The sequence below is a fragment of the Aulonocara stuartgranti genome, assembly GCF_965226115.1.
Source record: "Aulonocara stuartgranti genome assembly, chromosome: 7".
Taxonomy (NCBI): domain Eukaryota; kingdom Metazoa; phylum Chordata; class Actinopteri; order Cichliformes; family Cichlidae; genus Aulonocara; species Aulonocara stuartgranti.
In genome coordinates, this window is record NC_138945.1 from 6,865,711 (window position 1) to 6,879,744 (window position 14,034).

The 14,034-nt window shown below is 39.8% G+C and overlaps 3 protein-coding genes across 3 annotated transcripts in view; 2 read left to right on the plus strand and 1 right to left on the minus strand.

Moving 5' to 3' along the window:
- LOC309711752 (E3 ubiquitin-protein ligase HERC2-like) overlaps nt 1–7,886 on the plus strand; it is a 44,685-nt gene extending 36,799 nt beyond the window's left edge. The window contains exons 30-48 of the mRNA XM_082542211.1: nt 144–235; nt 799–929; nt 1,131–1,255; nt 1,945–2,003; nt 2,131–2,249; nt 2,361–2,420; nt 2,514–2,619; nt 2,730–2,931; nt 3,418–3,566; nt 3,683–3,790; nt 3,920–4,018; nt 4,440–4,607; nt 4,704–4,844; nt 4,959–5,128; nt 5,324–5,387; nt 5,477–5,547; nt 5,644–5,827; nt 5,934–6,033; nt 7,218–7,886. Coding sequence (XP_082398337.1) covers nt 144–235; nt 799–929; nt 1,131–1,255; nt 1,945–2,003; nt 2,131–2,249; nt 2,361–2,420; nt 2,514–2,619; nt 2,730–2,931; nt 3,418–3,566; nt 3,683–3,790; nt 3,920–4,018; nt 4,440–4,607; nt 4,704–4,844; nt 4,959–5,128; nt 5,324–5,387; nt 5,477–5,547; nt 5,644–5,827; nt 5,934–6,033; nt 7,218–7,435 — 2,366 coding nt within the window. The 3' untranslated portion in view covers nt 7,436–7,886. The remainder of the gene's footprint in view (nt 1–143; nt 236–798; nt 930–1,130; nt 1,256–1,944; nt 2,004–2,130; nt 2,250–2,360; nt 2,421–2,513; nt 2,620–2,729; nt 2,932–3,417; nt 3,567–3,682; nt 3,791–3,919; nt 4,019–4,439; nt 4,608–4,703; nt 4,845–4,958; nt 5,129–5,323; nt 5,388–5,476; nt 5,548–5,643; nt 5,828–5,933; nt 6,034–7,217) is intronic.
- A 229-nt stretch (nt 7,887–8,115) lies between these two features.
- LOC309711753 (putative E3 ubiquitin-protein ligase HERC6) lies at nt 8,116–9,423 on the plus strand (the record flags this gene model as incomplete). Its single annotated transcript, XM_082542212.1, has 6 exons — nt 8,116–8,144; nt 8,259–8,428; nt 8,624–8,687; nt 8,777–8,847; nt 8,944–9,127; nt 9,397–9,423. The coding sequence occupies exons 2-6, from the start codon at nt 8,400–8,402 to the stop codon at nt 9,421–9,423; spliced, it is 375 nt and encodes a 124-aa protein (XP_082398338.1). The 5' UTR covers nt 8,116–8,144; nt 8,259–8,399.
- Nucleotides 9,424–10,618: 1,195 nt separating this feature from the next.
- The window catches only part of LOC309710535 (glutathione synthetase-like), a 30,441-nt gene continuing 27,025 nt past the window's right edge, over nt 10,619–14,034 (minus strand). The window contains exons 8-12 of the mRNA XM_082540109.1: nt 13,652–13,756; nt 13,420–13,553; nt 11,536–13,319; nt 11,360–11,465; nt 10,619–11,267 (exon numbers count right to left, since the gene is read on the minus strand). Coding sequence (XP_082396235.1) covers nt 13,749–13,756 — 8 coding nt within the window. The 3' untranslated portion in view covers nt 10,619–11,267; nt 11,360–11,465; nt 11,536–13,319; nt 13,420–13,553; nt 13,652–13,748. The remainder of the gene's footprint in view (nt 11,268–11,359; nt 11,466–11,535; nt 13,320–13,419; nt 13,554–13,651; nt 13,757–14,034) is intronic.

The following is a 14,034-nucleotide window of genomic DNA, read 5'->3' on the forward strand; positions in this document are numbered from 1 at the left end:
TTAAATATCTCACTCTCAGTATCTGTCAATATCTGTAAATATCGCACTGAAGTGTGGTTCCCAGAAGGAATCTGATGTATATGTACTCAAGGTGCAGGTATCAAAATATACATGCAATATTCAGTATTTTGTTTTTCTCATAGACAGACATACACCGACTCCGGTTCATTACCTAAACATGAAGAAAACTGTTTCCATTTCCTGTGGGAAGGACCACACCGCCGCTCTGACAAAGGTGAGTCAACAACAGTTAACAGGCTCACATAAAATTGTACCACCAGAACAAGCAGAGAAACAATTAAATGCTGACTATGATTTAAATGAGCTGTGATTAAAACATTGATAGATGTCAGAAGATGTATTTTGTTGTGTGAAGTGTTGAACTCAGTATTTCAGTTGTGGTCTTTGTCGTTGTTTCCATGTTTATTTCCATAATCTTTGTTTTTTGTTTTCTTTGCGCTTCTTTCAAATTACTTTACGCTTTAATTTGAAGGTTGCTTTACAGGAGGAAATAATAGATGAATGCATGATATTTGATATACACTCAATCTGTGTTCTTTTTTATTTTTTTTTGTTTAAAGTTGACTCCAGTTATTTATATTGAGGTTTATTTTATTTGTCTGTTTTTTAATTTGAAAGAAATTCCAGTACTTTCATACTATCATTGTTTATTTTGCATTAATTATGAAAGCGCCTTTTTGTTTCTTATTCTTTGGCTTCTAATTGCTTTTCCACAAACTCCTGAGATAACTATATGTACATGGCAAAAATTAATATGAACTGTTGTCTGGTTCTCAGGACGGTGCAGTGTTTACATTTGGCTCTGGTCAATATGGACAGCTTGGCCACAACTCGTTACAAAATGAACAGCGTCCTCGGCTTGTTGCAGAGCTCTGGGGGGCAAAGGTCACAAAGGTTGCATGTGGAAGGTAACATTTAATTATTATTATATCATAAATAATTGAAAAAGAAAAGCGTTTACTGCTGAGCAAACAGGAAACTTCAACTTCTGTCTTATATCTTCAGAGTGATCATACTGAGGTCCACCAACAACACAGATGTTTAAAACCTTTGAAAAAGCATGTTTTACATTGTGGACTTTCCTTTTCATGCACTCTTTTCTCAATCAGCTACCACACACTGGTACTGACAGAATCCAAGAAGGTGTACTCGTTTGGGTGTAATGAACAAGGGCAGCTGGGACGTGGAGAAGAGACTCAGGCATCAGTGCCACTACCTGTGCAACTGCCACATGGTAAATACATTTATCTGAACAGAAGAGTCGATTCAATTTACAATTACACAAAACTAACAGTAACAATTAAATAATTTTATTGTTAGAGTAATGATTAAGGTGTGTCACATCCAACTGTATAGATAGAGGTTATAAACCTGACAAAGACACACACACATATATTCACTATGCAACAATAAAAAGTGCTACTCAGAGGTACTGAGTCTTCTGAAACCAGTGAGGAGCTGCACTGTTGGGCTTTGCACTTGCTGCAGGTGTAACACGGATGAGCCAATAGCCCAATAGATAATTGGGTAAAGCCTTAGTTTAAAATAATTTGTAATTCTGACTATAAGGGCTTGAATATAATCATAGACAAAATGTTTGGCCACGCATCAAATACTGGAAAACTTAAAATAATCCAAAAAATAAATGTCATGAACTCACGGCAGGTTTTAGGTTTTCTGCTGTATGTTTTTAAAGTGCTGATGAAAAAAAAATTTAAGCAAATAAAACTGGACCTGAATTTGATCCAAATAACCAAGTTAACCACAGTTAACAACAAAAAGGTTTATTGACTAAATGTCACAAATTAAGCCCACTGTAAGAACAAGTCGCTATATCTTATATTTCTTTCTGGAACTGAAAAACCATCCCATACAGTACAGTTGACTCTTAGGTAGATAATTTCTCATCTGTTTTTATTCTAGACATTTCTAACATCTATGCAGGAGGAAACACTTCATTTGCAACACGCACGCCTAATGAGGTACCAGCACAAATGCATACAGTGCAGTAAGGATACCTGTGGGAGGATGTAAACATGGCTTTACCAGTTATATCTACTTGTGAGGTCATGTGTCTAAACCAAACATGAACCTTTGCTTCTTTCACAGGGCGCTGATCATGAGTCAGGCAGTGGCACAAAGAACAAGGTGACAGAACACTCTATTGATAACATGATTGACAAATGGGTCTCTGCATATAATCCAAAGCTGTGGAAAAATCTAAAAGAGTAAGTCTAACACAAAAGCAGCTGTTATTGTTGTTGTTTGTAACTGGTTTGCTGCACAGCATGTACACTGTAGTCTTAGTGTTACTGACTAACCTCATGAACTCTTCGCAGGGAAATTCACAGGATGCTCACATCTCCATCCTGTATGAATCAAAGCTTTCTTGACAGGAGGTAAGAACACCATTTATGAGCATGATCATGACTTCTTTATATCTGTTGAATTTAACATTTGAAGATACACATTTGTCATTTTCTTCATGTCAGCAAAGATAAACATTTCCAAACTTCACCAACGTACTCCGGTTTGGACTTGTCACTTGCACGGCAAAGTTTTGAGAAGCTGGTGATGCAAGATGTTGTTTTTGCAGAGGTATTGAACTGGAATGTGACTAACACACGTTTGTAACCTGATGAGCAGTTAACTAAAAAAGTAAGAAGTGGACTTTAATTAAACCTTTAATTAATAACAAGTTGCATCAGCAGGCTGAGACTGCTGTTCTGCAGCTGCTTCCATCTGTTGATATGAACCCTGTGGGAGTGGAAGGATTGAGGATCTTCCTGCTTCTCAATGAACTTCTGCATGCATGCATACAGAAATGCAGATGGCAACAAAGCAAAAGGCTTGCTGATGCAGTCGCTGCTACCATGCAACGACTCCCCAATGAAAGCGTCCAGATTTTAGGTACGGTGACACCTACTATTTTGCTTACTGGCTGTCCCGACTTTAGTGCAGTTCTCACATCAACATCATTCTATCCAACTCCAACAGTTCTCAAAGCAGTTAATGCATTTCCCATAACACAATCTCACCTATGCAAAAAACACTAAACTAACAACTAATTTAACAAATCTGAGGAATTAGTCCAAAACCTTGCTGAAGCTTTGCGATTCAGAGCTCATAATTATGTCACAACTCAATTATTATTTAATGTAATTTAATTGTTTTTAAAGCAATTTTAAAGTCTGTTGTTCAGGCATATATTTAGGCAGACTTTAACAACTTTAAAATCTTCAGCACGTCTATTAAAAGTGTATTTATTGGATTAGTATATACTGTTTAAATGCATCAATGTATTAAATGATAGCTTTTTATTCTAATGAACACTCTAGACTTCTTAATCCATGATATCAGCCAGTGAAGAGCTGACTGTAACTTTGTCATCCTCAGGGGAATGGTGGTCCTCACTGTCACCCTCCGACATGATCAGATATGTTCAGGTGTGGAAGACGGCCCTCTCGTGGATTCCAATCTTTAAGTCTGTTTCTTGCGACGCTCAAGCCAGAAACGTACTGCTAATCCTCCAGCATATGTACTATGTCAGTATCACAAATTATCAAAATTTAATTAAATGTATTACTGCTCAGCTTTTCAACAAAAAAAGTTGGATTTTCACACAGCCAGTATAACAAATACTACCACTTCTTGTTTTAAGACCAATGAGATAAACAAGAAAATCCCAGAAACAACTTTTTGCCTCGAGCTTAGCCAGATGTTTCTAAAGGAGGATCTCAAACGTTGGCGAACAAAGTCAAAACTCAAGGTGAGGTCAGCTGACAACAAGTACGTTGAACCTGCTAAGATGGCAGTCAACCCACCAAATGACTCATTCATGTTAACACACTGTTAAGCTCACTAACTGTTTATGTGGGTTGTTTCCTTTTTTTTCCAGAATGCAGATGATCTGCCTGTGATTCTGTGCAAGTACCCATTTGTGATGGATCTGAAATCAAAGAAGCTGGTTTTTGACATGAATTCTGCATTCACTCAGGTAACTTCACCACCCTGTTACAGGAAAACAATAGCAGAATTTGTAATTTTCCAGTCTGCGTTAGTGTGTATTAGTGATCGCACTTTAAAGCTACACTATTCAGCAGTTTTATATAACAGACAAAACAACCATCTATAAAAAACAAAGGAGTCACAACAGAAAATAAACTAACAGAATACAATCATGAATCAGCAGCTGCCCTCAGTGGTGCAGAAGAGTCCAACATTTTGTTGTTTTATTTGTTTTAGTTCTCTCAGCACTCTTTTCACTCACAGTTCAGGCAGGCGTCAGTTTCAGAACCTCAGAACAGAAGCAAGAGCCAGTCTAGCTCACTTGGTTCACCAGCTGCCTTATATACATCACAATTGGATTTAAATAGAGAATTTATTTTAAAATCATGATACTTTGTTTTGTCTTGCAGAATGAACAGCAGGCGCCTCCACAGATGGTTTTTGATTTTCAATACGGATGGATTTCCCAGTCAAAACCCAAATTTTTTAAACTGCACCTGCAGCGCGCATCACTTTTCGAAAGCACCTTCAGAGAGCTGGCAGCTGCTCCTCACAGCGACTTCAAGAAGCCACTTGTGGTGAATATTTGATTGATTTTCACCTGATGATTAATGCATAGCCATTCTTCTGCAACTGTTCTTTCCAGAAGCATCTCTAATATTTATATTTCTCAGGTCCATTTTGATGAGGATCCAAACAGCACAGATGTCTACAAACGAGACCTTTTTCACCACCTGTTTCTTAAAATGGTGTCAGAAGAATCTGGGATGTTCATGCTCAATGACTCCAAAACCCTGGCATGGTTTCCCTCCAATGTAAGACTTTAAAACTGAACCCACCAACTGTATAAAATTGGTTAAAAGATTCAAATTTAAACGATAAGCAATAATGAACCAAAAATAAACCAAAGTGAATTTTTATTAATGCAGGCAACAGAGGAGAGCAAGAGAAACTTCTTCCTGTTTGGACTACTGTGTGGCTTGGCCTTGTACAACCAGTGTATCATACACTTACCATTCCCACTGGTTCTGTTCAAGAAGCTACTCAGTTTAGAGCCGACACTGGAGGATATGAAGGAGTTCAGCCCGACTGTTGGACTGTAAGTATCCATTTCATTTCAGTAACACATGCTGCTGCTGGTCCCACAGCCTGGCCCTGGACAAGCAGAAGAAAATGTATGGATGGATGTATTTTAAGTTGTGGTGTGTCAAAAGTTACAGTAACTTGTGACTGCTGTAAAATGTACATAGTTGAACTTCTTTTGATACAACTTTTTGTTTTAATTTCTTTAAAGGAGTCTGCAGACTATCTTAAACTATGAAGATGATGTTCTGGATAATCTCTACATGGACTTTTGGGTATGTGTTTTACTATAGAAGATGATCAGTAATCTGTCTCATTCTCAGGTTTTGCAGCTAAACTCATCTGATTTATAACTAATTTACAGATAAACTGGGATGGAACATATGTTGACCTGGATCCTCAAACTCCTGGAAAGCCACTGACAAGTCAAAATAAGTAAGCATATAAAACATGACGTGCTTGTGAGGTTCATCTGCAGCACCTTTGTCTCTGTGAAATATTTGCTAATTTAACATTTTCCCTCCTAAACAGGAAGGAGTTTGTGGAGGCCTATGTGAATCATGCCTTCAACACATCAGTGGAGAGTGTGTTCCAGGAGTTCAAGCGAGGCTTCTTCCTGGTGTGTGAGCAGGATTTGGTGAGGCTGTTTCGACCAGAGGAGCTGCAGGGAGTGCTGGTCGGCCAGGACGTGTATGACTGGGAAAAGTTCAAACAGGTACATTCAGCCAAACAGACACAGGCTGCAACAGAATACCTGTGTACTGTATATGTGCCTGACTTTATCAACTCATTTGCAAAAAAATAATTTTCACTGTCTACAGAACACAGTTTATGAGTTGGAGCATGTTCGCCATTCCACCATAAAGATGTTTTGGGAGGTGTTTGACGAACTAACTGAAGAGCAGAGGAAAGATTTCCTTCGTAAGTACTTGACAAATTTCTACAGCTTTTCACTGTTGAAATCTTCCCTGTGATATGTTATTAAAATGTGGGCAATATTAAGGACTTGTGTTATGTACAGTGCTGTGTAAAAGTATTTGCCTGCTTCATAGTCAAAGTTAAATCTTTGACATGATCTAAAACAGACATGACAAAGGACCGTGGGAAGATCCAGACAATTTCTACACAAGGTATTTAGAAAAGGGGAAAACAGCTCATAGACACAGCAGGAAGAGACAAGGGAATCTAAACTAGACACAGTGCAAACAAGGCAAAGGACTAACAAAAATGAAAAAAGTCATAAAGCGAGTAACTAAACACAGGGGAAGCACGATAACTAAAAAGAAAGCTAGAATACAACAAACTTTAACTGGAAACAGAACCCAGATAAGCAAATAAAGAAGGTGTAAAACTAGAAACACTAAACTAAGAGGAAAACTAAGGCTCTCAAAATCAAACAGATAAACACTGAGGAATCACAACTAACTTGACACAAAGGGATACAAGACAAACAAATAGACCAGCTCAGACACAGGAACATGAGGGACACAAGAAATACAATATATAATGAAGAGAACTAGATGTGAAACCAAAACGCAGGGTTGTGAATGCAAAGAAACAAATCACAAAATGCTGTAAAAAGACAAAACTCTGGGTCCTAGATGCCAAGACCCTAGCAGCCAGTTAGTGCATAAACACTTGATCAAAGTTCTTGCTGCCAAGGGATTCGTGGGCAGTCACATAGGGGTCAGGTAGGTCTGAATAATTTTTTCCCTCAAAAATGAAATCATCATTTAAAAACTGTGTATTTACTAGTTTACATAAAAGTGAGACAAACATGAAAAAAGACTGCCTTACAAAGACTGTACGAAAATGATGAGCAGCTCCATCTTCTTGATACATTCTGAGAATCTTTTGGATGTTGATTAGCAGTGTCACAAAACACTGATATTGATTACCAACTAACCAGATTGAATTTATTTAAACTCATCTTGTAAACAGTTTTACGTTTCTGCTTACAGTCTGTTCTATTCTGTTCTGTACTGTAACCATTCTAGTCTATTTGAATGAAGTGGCTAGGTCAGAAGAAACCCTATGTACTTATTGTAACAAGATTTGTTACACTAAGTTTGTAATAAGATTTTCCTTCCACTGCTATTCTTCAGGGTTCCTGACTGGTTACAGGAGAGCTCCTATTCTTGGCATCGACCAGGTCAAGATGAAGGTTCAGGTTAAGCAAATTCAGAGCGGCACCTGTAATCAGCACTTCCCTGAAGCCCTGACATGTCACTCTATTCTGTATCTGCCTTTTTACTCAACTAAGGAGATCCTGCGAGACAGACTGACAGAGGCCCTGCTAGCAGATACTGAATTCACACTGTGATGGTGGATCGTATGCAGCTCTAAAGGAGCGTGCACTGTGTCTGTGCTGAGGAGGAGGGATGAGATTTATTTTTACTCTTGGAACTTTTTTTCCCTGTGGTACCTCAGGATAATTAACACTGTGTATTACAATAATATTACACTATAGAAAATGCACAACTTGACTTTGTAAGATTTCTTTTTTTTTTAAAATTCAACATTCCTACATAAGATGGCTGTGTAACAGCATCAGTATCATAAGGCACTTTAGAATTATCTAACGTTTCTTAATATGTCATAATTTATCCAATAATTTAAATTATTCCAATGAATCAAATCTAATTTTTATGCTCAGACAAAGATGAACAGAATAATTTATTACTTGTTATAAACATCTGACTATGTGTAATACAATCTAAAGTATCACTTCTGTATTATTTATCACTTTATTCTTTGTGTGTTATTTAATCCTAGTGGGGTTGGATTATTACCAGTTATAAATATTTAACAAATGTAACATTGGTTATGTGTTTGAACAATAAAAATGTGTGTTTTACACTAAACATTGCTTACCTGGTGTCAATAAATCACTGAACACTGCAGTCTGAGGTTTCCTTCACATGATTATGATTTCTACTTTAAATAAAGTGCAGATTTTATTTGATAATATTAGTATCTCAGGCCGTTGCCCACGCTATGACTCCAAAACCCTGGCATGGTTTCCCTCCAATGTAAGACTTTAAAACTGAACCCACCAACTGTATAAAATTGGTTAAAAGATTCAAATTTAAACGATAAGCAATAATGAACCAAAAATAAACCAAAGTGAATTTTTATTAATGCAGGCAACAGAGGAGAGCAAGAGAAACTTCTTCCTGTTTGGACTACTGTGTGGCTTGGCCTTGTACAACCAGTGTATCATACACTTACCATTCCCACTGGTTCTGTTCAAGAAGCTACTCAGTTTAGAGCCGACACTGGAGGATATGAAGGAGTTCAGCCCGACTGTAGGACGGTAAGTATCCATTTCATTTCAGTAACACATGCTGCTGCTGGTCCCACAGCCTGGCCCCGGACAAGCAGAAGAAAATGTATGGATGGATGTATTTTAAGTTGTGGTGTGTCAAAAGTTACAGTAACTTGTGACTGCTGTAAAATGTACATAGTTGAACTTCTTTTGATACAACTTTTTGTTTTAATTTCTTTAAAGGAGTCTGCAGACTATCTTAAACTATGAAGATGATGTTCTGGATAATCTCTACATGGACTTTTGGGTATGTGTTTTACTATAGAAGATGATCAGTAATCTGTCTCATTCTCAGGTTTTGCAGCTAAACTCATCTGATTTATAACTAATTTACAGATAAACTGGGATGGAACATATGTTGACCTGGATCCTCAAACTCCTGGAAAGCCACTGACAAGTCAAAATAAGTAAGCATATAAAACATGACGTGCTTGTGAGGTTCATCTGCAGCACCTTTGTCTCTGTGAAATATTTGCTAATTTAACATTTTCCCTCCTAAACAGGAAGGAGTTTGTGGAGGCCTATGTGAATCATGCCTTCAACACATCAGTGGAGAGTCTGTTCCAGGAGTTCAAGCGAGGCTTCTTCCTGGTGTGTGAGCAGGATTTGGTGAGGCTGTTTCGACCAGAGGAGCTGCAGGGAGTGCTGGTCGGCCAGGACGTGCATGACTGGGAAAAGTTCAAACAGGTACATTCAGCCAAACAGACACAGGCTGTAGTTTCACAGCTGTCCTGTAGCACAATAACTGTGTACTGCATACTGTCAAAAGCATTCAGTCGGCTGCTTTAAGACAAATTTGAACTTGAGTCACATCTCAGTCTTAATCCAGACCTTTGTATGATAGTATAATATAATAGTCAGCCCACCCTTCACAGCTATAACTGCTTCGACTCTTCTGGGAAAGCTTTCCACAAGGTTTAGGTGTGTTTATGGGAATTTTTTGACTATTCTTCCAGAGGTGCATTTGTGGTGTCAGACACTGATGTTGGAGGAGAAGGCCTGGCTCATAGTTGCTGCTCTAATTCATCCCAAAGATGTTCTATCAGGGTGAGGTCAGGACTCTGTGCAGGCTAGTCCAGTTCTTCTACACCAAACTCGCTCTTCCATGTCTTTATGGACCTTGTTTTGTGCACTGGTGCCCAGCCATGTTGGAACAGAAAGTGGCCATCCCCAAACTGGAAGCATGAAATTGTCTTGATATGCTGAAGCATTAAGAGTTCCTTTCATCTGCACTAAGGGGGCGAACCCAACTCCTGATAAACAGCCCCACAACAAAACCGCCCCTCCACCACACTTTACACTTGGCACAGTGCAGTCAGACAAGTACTTCTGGCAACCACCAAACCCTGACACATCCATCGGATTGCCAGTCAGAGAAGTGTGATTCGTCACTCCAGTAAACACATCTCCACTGCTTTAGAGTCCCGTGTTGAGATGCTTAAATCACTCCATCTGACGCTTTGCATTGTGTTTGTCAATGTAAGGCTGGGATGCAGCTGCTCAGCCATGGAAACCAATGAAGTTTGGACATCTGTAACAATAGCAGACTGCAGATACTGGTGACTTAAGTGCACTATGAGCCTTAGAATCAGCTGATTAGCTGTCATTTCCAATTACTTCCACTTTGTTTTAATATCACTAACAGCTGACTATGGAATATTTAATAGCAAGGAAATTTCAATTTCAATGATTTGGATGGGTTAGGGCAGGGGTCGGCAACCTGCGGCTCTTTAGTCCGTATAGAGCGGCTCCGCGTGGCTTGGGAAAATAAGTTAAAAGTATTTAACTGAAGTGTATTTTATTTATGTTAGTTCTTTTTTCAACTTGTAGTTCTACATTGGAAGATTGTGATATTGAAATATAAAAATAAAATTATTAATTATTTTTTCATCGCTCAAAATAAGCGCCACACTCGCGGAAGCCGGTGTACCCGCTGAAACGCCGTGCATTTATCGAGACTTTCAACCCCAGGTAGGCCAATTATGGATCTTCGGATCCTCAAGGTGAAGTGGAAGAAGTGATGATGGTGTAAGAGAGACGCCTGCATCACTAAAGCAGGAAAACAGGAGGAGATATGACTGAAGAAACAGAAACAATAGCATCACAAGTCAGTGATTCATCTGTATTTTAATAAAATGATTGTTAGAATTACAATTTTAAAAAAAGAAAGTTCTGGAACTAGCCTTAAGGCTCTTGTGCTTTCCTGCTTGGCACATCTCTGCAACATTGTGTGCAAGTCTGGTGGTGGACCATAGCACCAGCACTTTATCCTCTGAAGAACAGTGTTGACAAGTTTACCCAACTGGTCAATATATTAACCGCATCTCTTGGGGTTGTTTTGTAGCATGAGGCATCATGTCTGTACTTACAAACTGAGTATTAGTACAGATGCAGTGACAGCTTGGTTCACATTGTTAGAATGATTCTGTTCATAGAGTTTGAGTAGAACTTCTACATACGTACAGTGATGTGAAAAACTGTTTCAGATCATTAAACAAATTTAAATATTAGATAATAACACAAGTGAACACAAAATGCAGTTTCTAAATCAAAGTGTTTATTACTTATGTCAAGATGCGTGGCAAGAACCGGGACCAAATGCAGGATTTTCCCATCAGAGTCGGTGTGTTTATTTACAGTGAGAAATGTGAACAATCGTGAAACAGAAGGAAAGAAGTGGTTTCCATGAACGTGCTCCTGACTCCCGCTCCATGCTCATGGTCCATGGTTTGACAGGCAAACAGTTCCTAAACTCTGAAGACAAACATAAAAAAGACAGCTTCTGAAGTCGTTCAAAGGGCTAAGCAACTTTGAACGACTTCAGAAGCTGTCAGAGGAATGAGGACCCAAAATGCAGGACTTGATGATGAAGGCAGTGCGTTTATTTACAGTGGTGTAAATCCAAGCAACAATAAATACCTTGTGCGATCCCGACTCCTGTTCCGTGTCTTCTCCTTTAACCCGTGCTCCGTGCCCGTTCCCTGTGTACTGTCCGTGTGCTGCTTCCTGGTCTCCACAATTCCTCCTGGGGAAACACAAAGGCAGCCGTGAGTACAACACCTGACGCCAGACCTTGCACATAAACCGAGACTGACGGGAAGTCAACGATCCAGCGTCGAGGAGCTCTCAGCCACACTGTTTTGAAGCTCCTCTGATGAAGCTAGATCGGCGCCAGGTGTCATAGTACGGCTGTGTGCCGGCAGGAATTGGACCGAAACGCAAACTCACTGGAGACAGGATGGAACTCAAAATGGCAGCTTTTATTGCTGAACACAAAAAACAACAAAATCTAAACTGGGAAGACTCTAACAAAACACACAGGGAGCTACAGGTAGAAACACACAGCATGAGGGTACGACACGACAGGGAGCACAGGAAAACACAGGGCTTAAATACACAGGGGAGTAATTAGGAAATGAGCAACAGGAGGGAGACACAGCTGGGAGAAATTAGGCTAACGAGACAGGAGAAAGGTAAAACTGAACACATTGATATGAGACATGAACTTTCAGAATAAAACAGGAAACTAACAGACAGAACCAGAACGGACACTGAACTTGGCAGGCAGACTCACGAGCAGACACAGTGACACCATGGACAGACAGAGGGAACACAGGCAGGCATGAAACAAGCACACTAACACATAGCAAACCTAAACAAAAGACAAGGCAGAATAAACAAGTATATAGAAGAATATAAAGAAACACAAAACATCGAGTCCTCAGACTCAGGACCATGACACCAGGTATGTGTGGAGATTCCTGGGTGTGACCGGTAGCTGGCAAGGCCACACTCACCAGAGCTGAAAGTGCCTGCCATGACTGCACCCACACACCTGCCAAAACACAAGCATGGACACAGGACAGCAGAAGCACAGAACACATACATATAATATAATAATAATAATAATAATAATAATAATAACAACAACAACAAGTCCATACTGCACACGGACCCCGAGTCCCTGGAACCGGGTCCGTGACACACACTGATCCCAGAACAGACCGCATGTACAAATCAAGTTCTCTCTTTAGTTCGTTTTCATCCTCCTAGTCCTCCTCATCTCCTTGTAACCCTGTTTTTATTCCTTGGGATGAAAAAGCAAAAAGGGGCCCGAATCTACTCCTGCAGGAACAATCGGTCATTGTTTGTTTTTTAAACTGCTGAGATATGAAGTGATCCTCGCTTGTTTGTCTCTAGTTAGTCTGCAGTTTTTATGTTAACACAAATGCATGAGTATTTTACTGACTCACTAACTGACACTGGCACTATCGGCGGTTTAGAGGTGGCGTATGTACACAGATTGAGGAGGATCTAAGTATGACGTGGATGACAGAGGAAATCGGGCATGGCCCTCCTGTCAAAGTTCATTCCCACTTTGAGTTTTTGTTTCACAGACGGTTCAGCCTGATGTAAATTCACTGCCAGAAGAAAAATACCCTATAAATCTATTAGCAGCTATGGTTTAGGCAGCAGAGCGTAAACTAACACGTCACTTGGAGATAACTGTAGATTTTTCCTTCATGGTTTCAAATGTAAGCTGGCTGATTTGGTTCATTTTTGTTTTTTGTTTTAAACTGAGCAAACCTGGTCTTCTCCTGAGGACTGCTGCAGGTATCAGAATCAGAATACTTTATTGATCCCTGGGGGAAATTATCATGCAAGCATCTTAATTTAATAAAAAACCAACAACAACAAAAAATAATAAAAAATAGAATGAAACTCATTTCAGGAGACAAATAACATGATGTGTCCAGGACCGTCCTCCTCTGCATCCCTGCTCAGGACATGAGCCCTCATGTTTCATGTCTGCTCACCTGGGCTTCCAGTGTCAGATGTCTTACACAAGCTCAGCTCGTAGATCCCAGTCACTCGGTTGCTATAATGAAGCAGAAGTTATGAAGAAGGAAACTTTGTAACAGGGCAGATATCTTTGATTGTGAAACAGAGATGGCCACAGTGCAGCAGCCCAGATTTACCAGTCAGGAGTTTTGGAGTATCCAGTCCCAAAGAGGTTCTTGAGAGAACAGGGTGGGGAAATCTTGGCGTCTTGGGATTAAAAGACCGTGCAGAGGTCTTTGGTGATAATGGCAGGCTGGATGCAATGGTCCAGCTGCAGAGAGGAGATAAAGGGTGTGTGTTAGACACGATGACATCAAGAGACTTAAAAACACGTACAAACAGGTACAACATGGCGGAGCAGCGGCTGACCTCCAGATACGCAGATAAGGTCATGTAGATCTTCTCTCCATAGGGAGTGACGCGGTTGAGCAGGAGGGAGTTGTGCAGGGAGCTGTCCCACACTGCCTCAAAGTCCTGAAAAAGACAGAAAGAGCAAAAGTTAGCTTGACAGCATTATTTTTTATGAAGTCCTACTTGGTGCTAACATTACAGGGTCTCTGTTTACAGCAGTGTGTCATGTTGTTAAAAAAAGTGAGTGACGTGAGCGCAGTTCTGACATATCAGGAAGTGAACACAGTGACTGAAGCGGTGTTCACATTCATCCTTTAATCATGACAAAACGTGAGGAATCACACTGAGGTGAGACCTTGACAACAGACAAATCAGGAGCCACAGAGTGTCAAGTGTCAGCC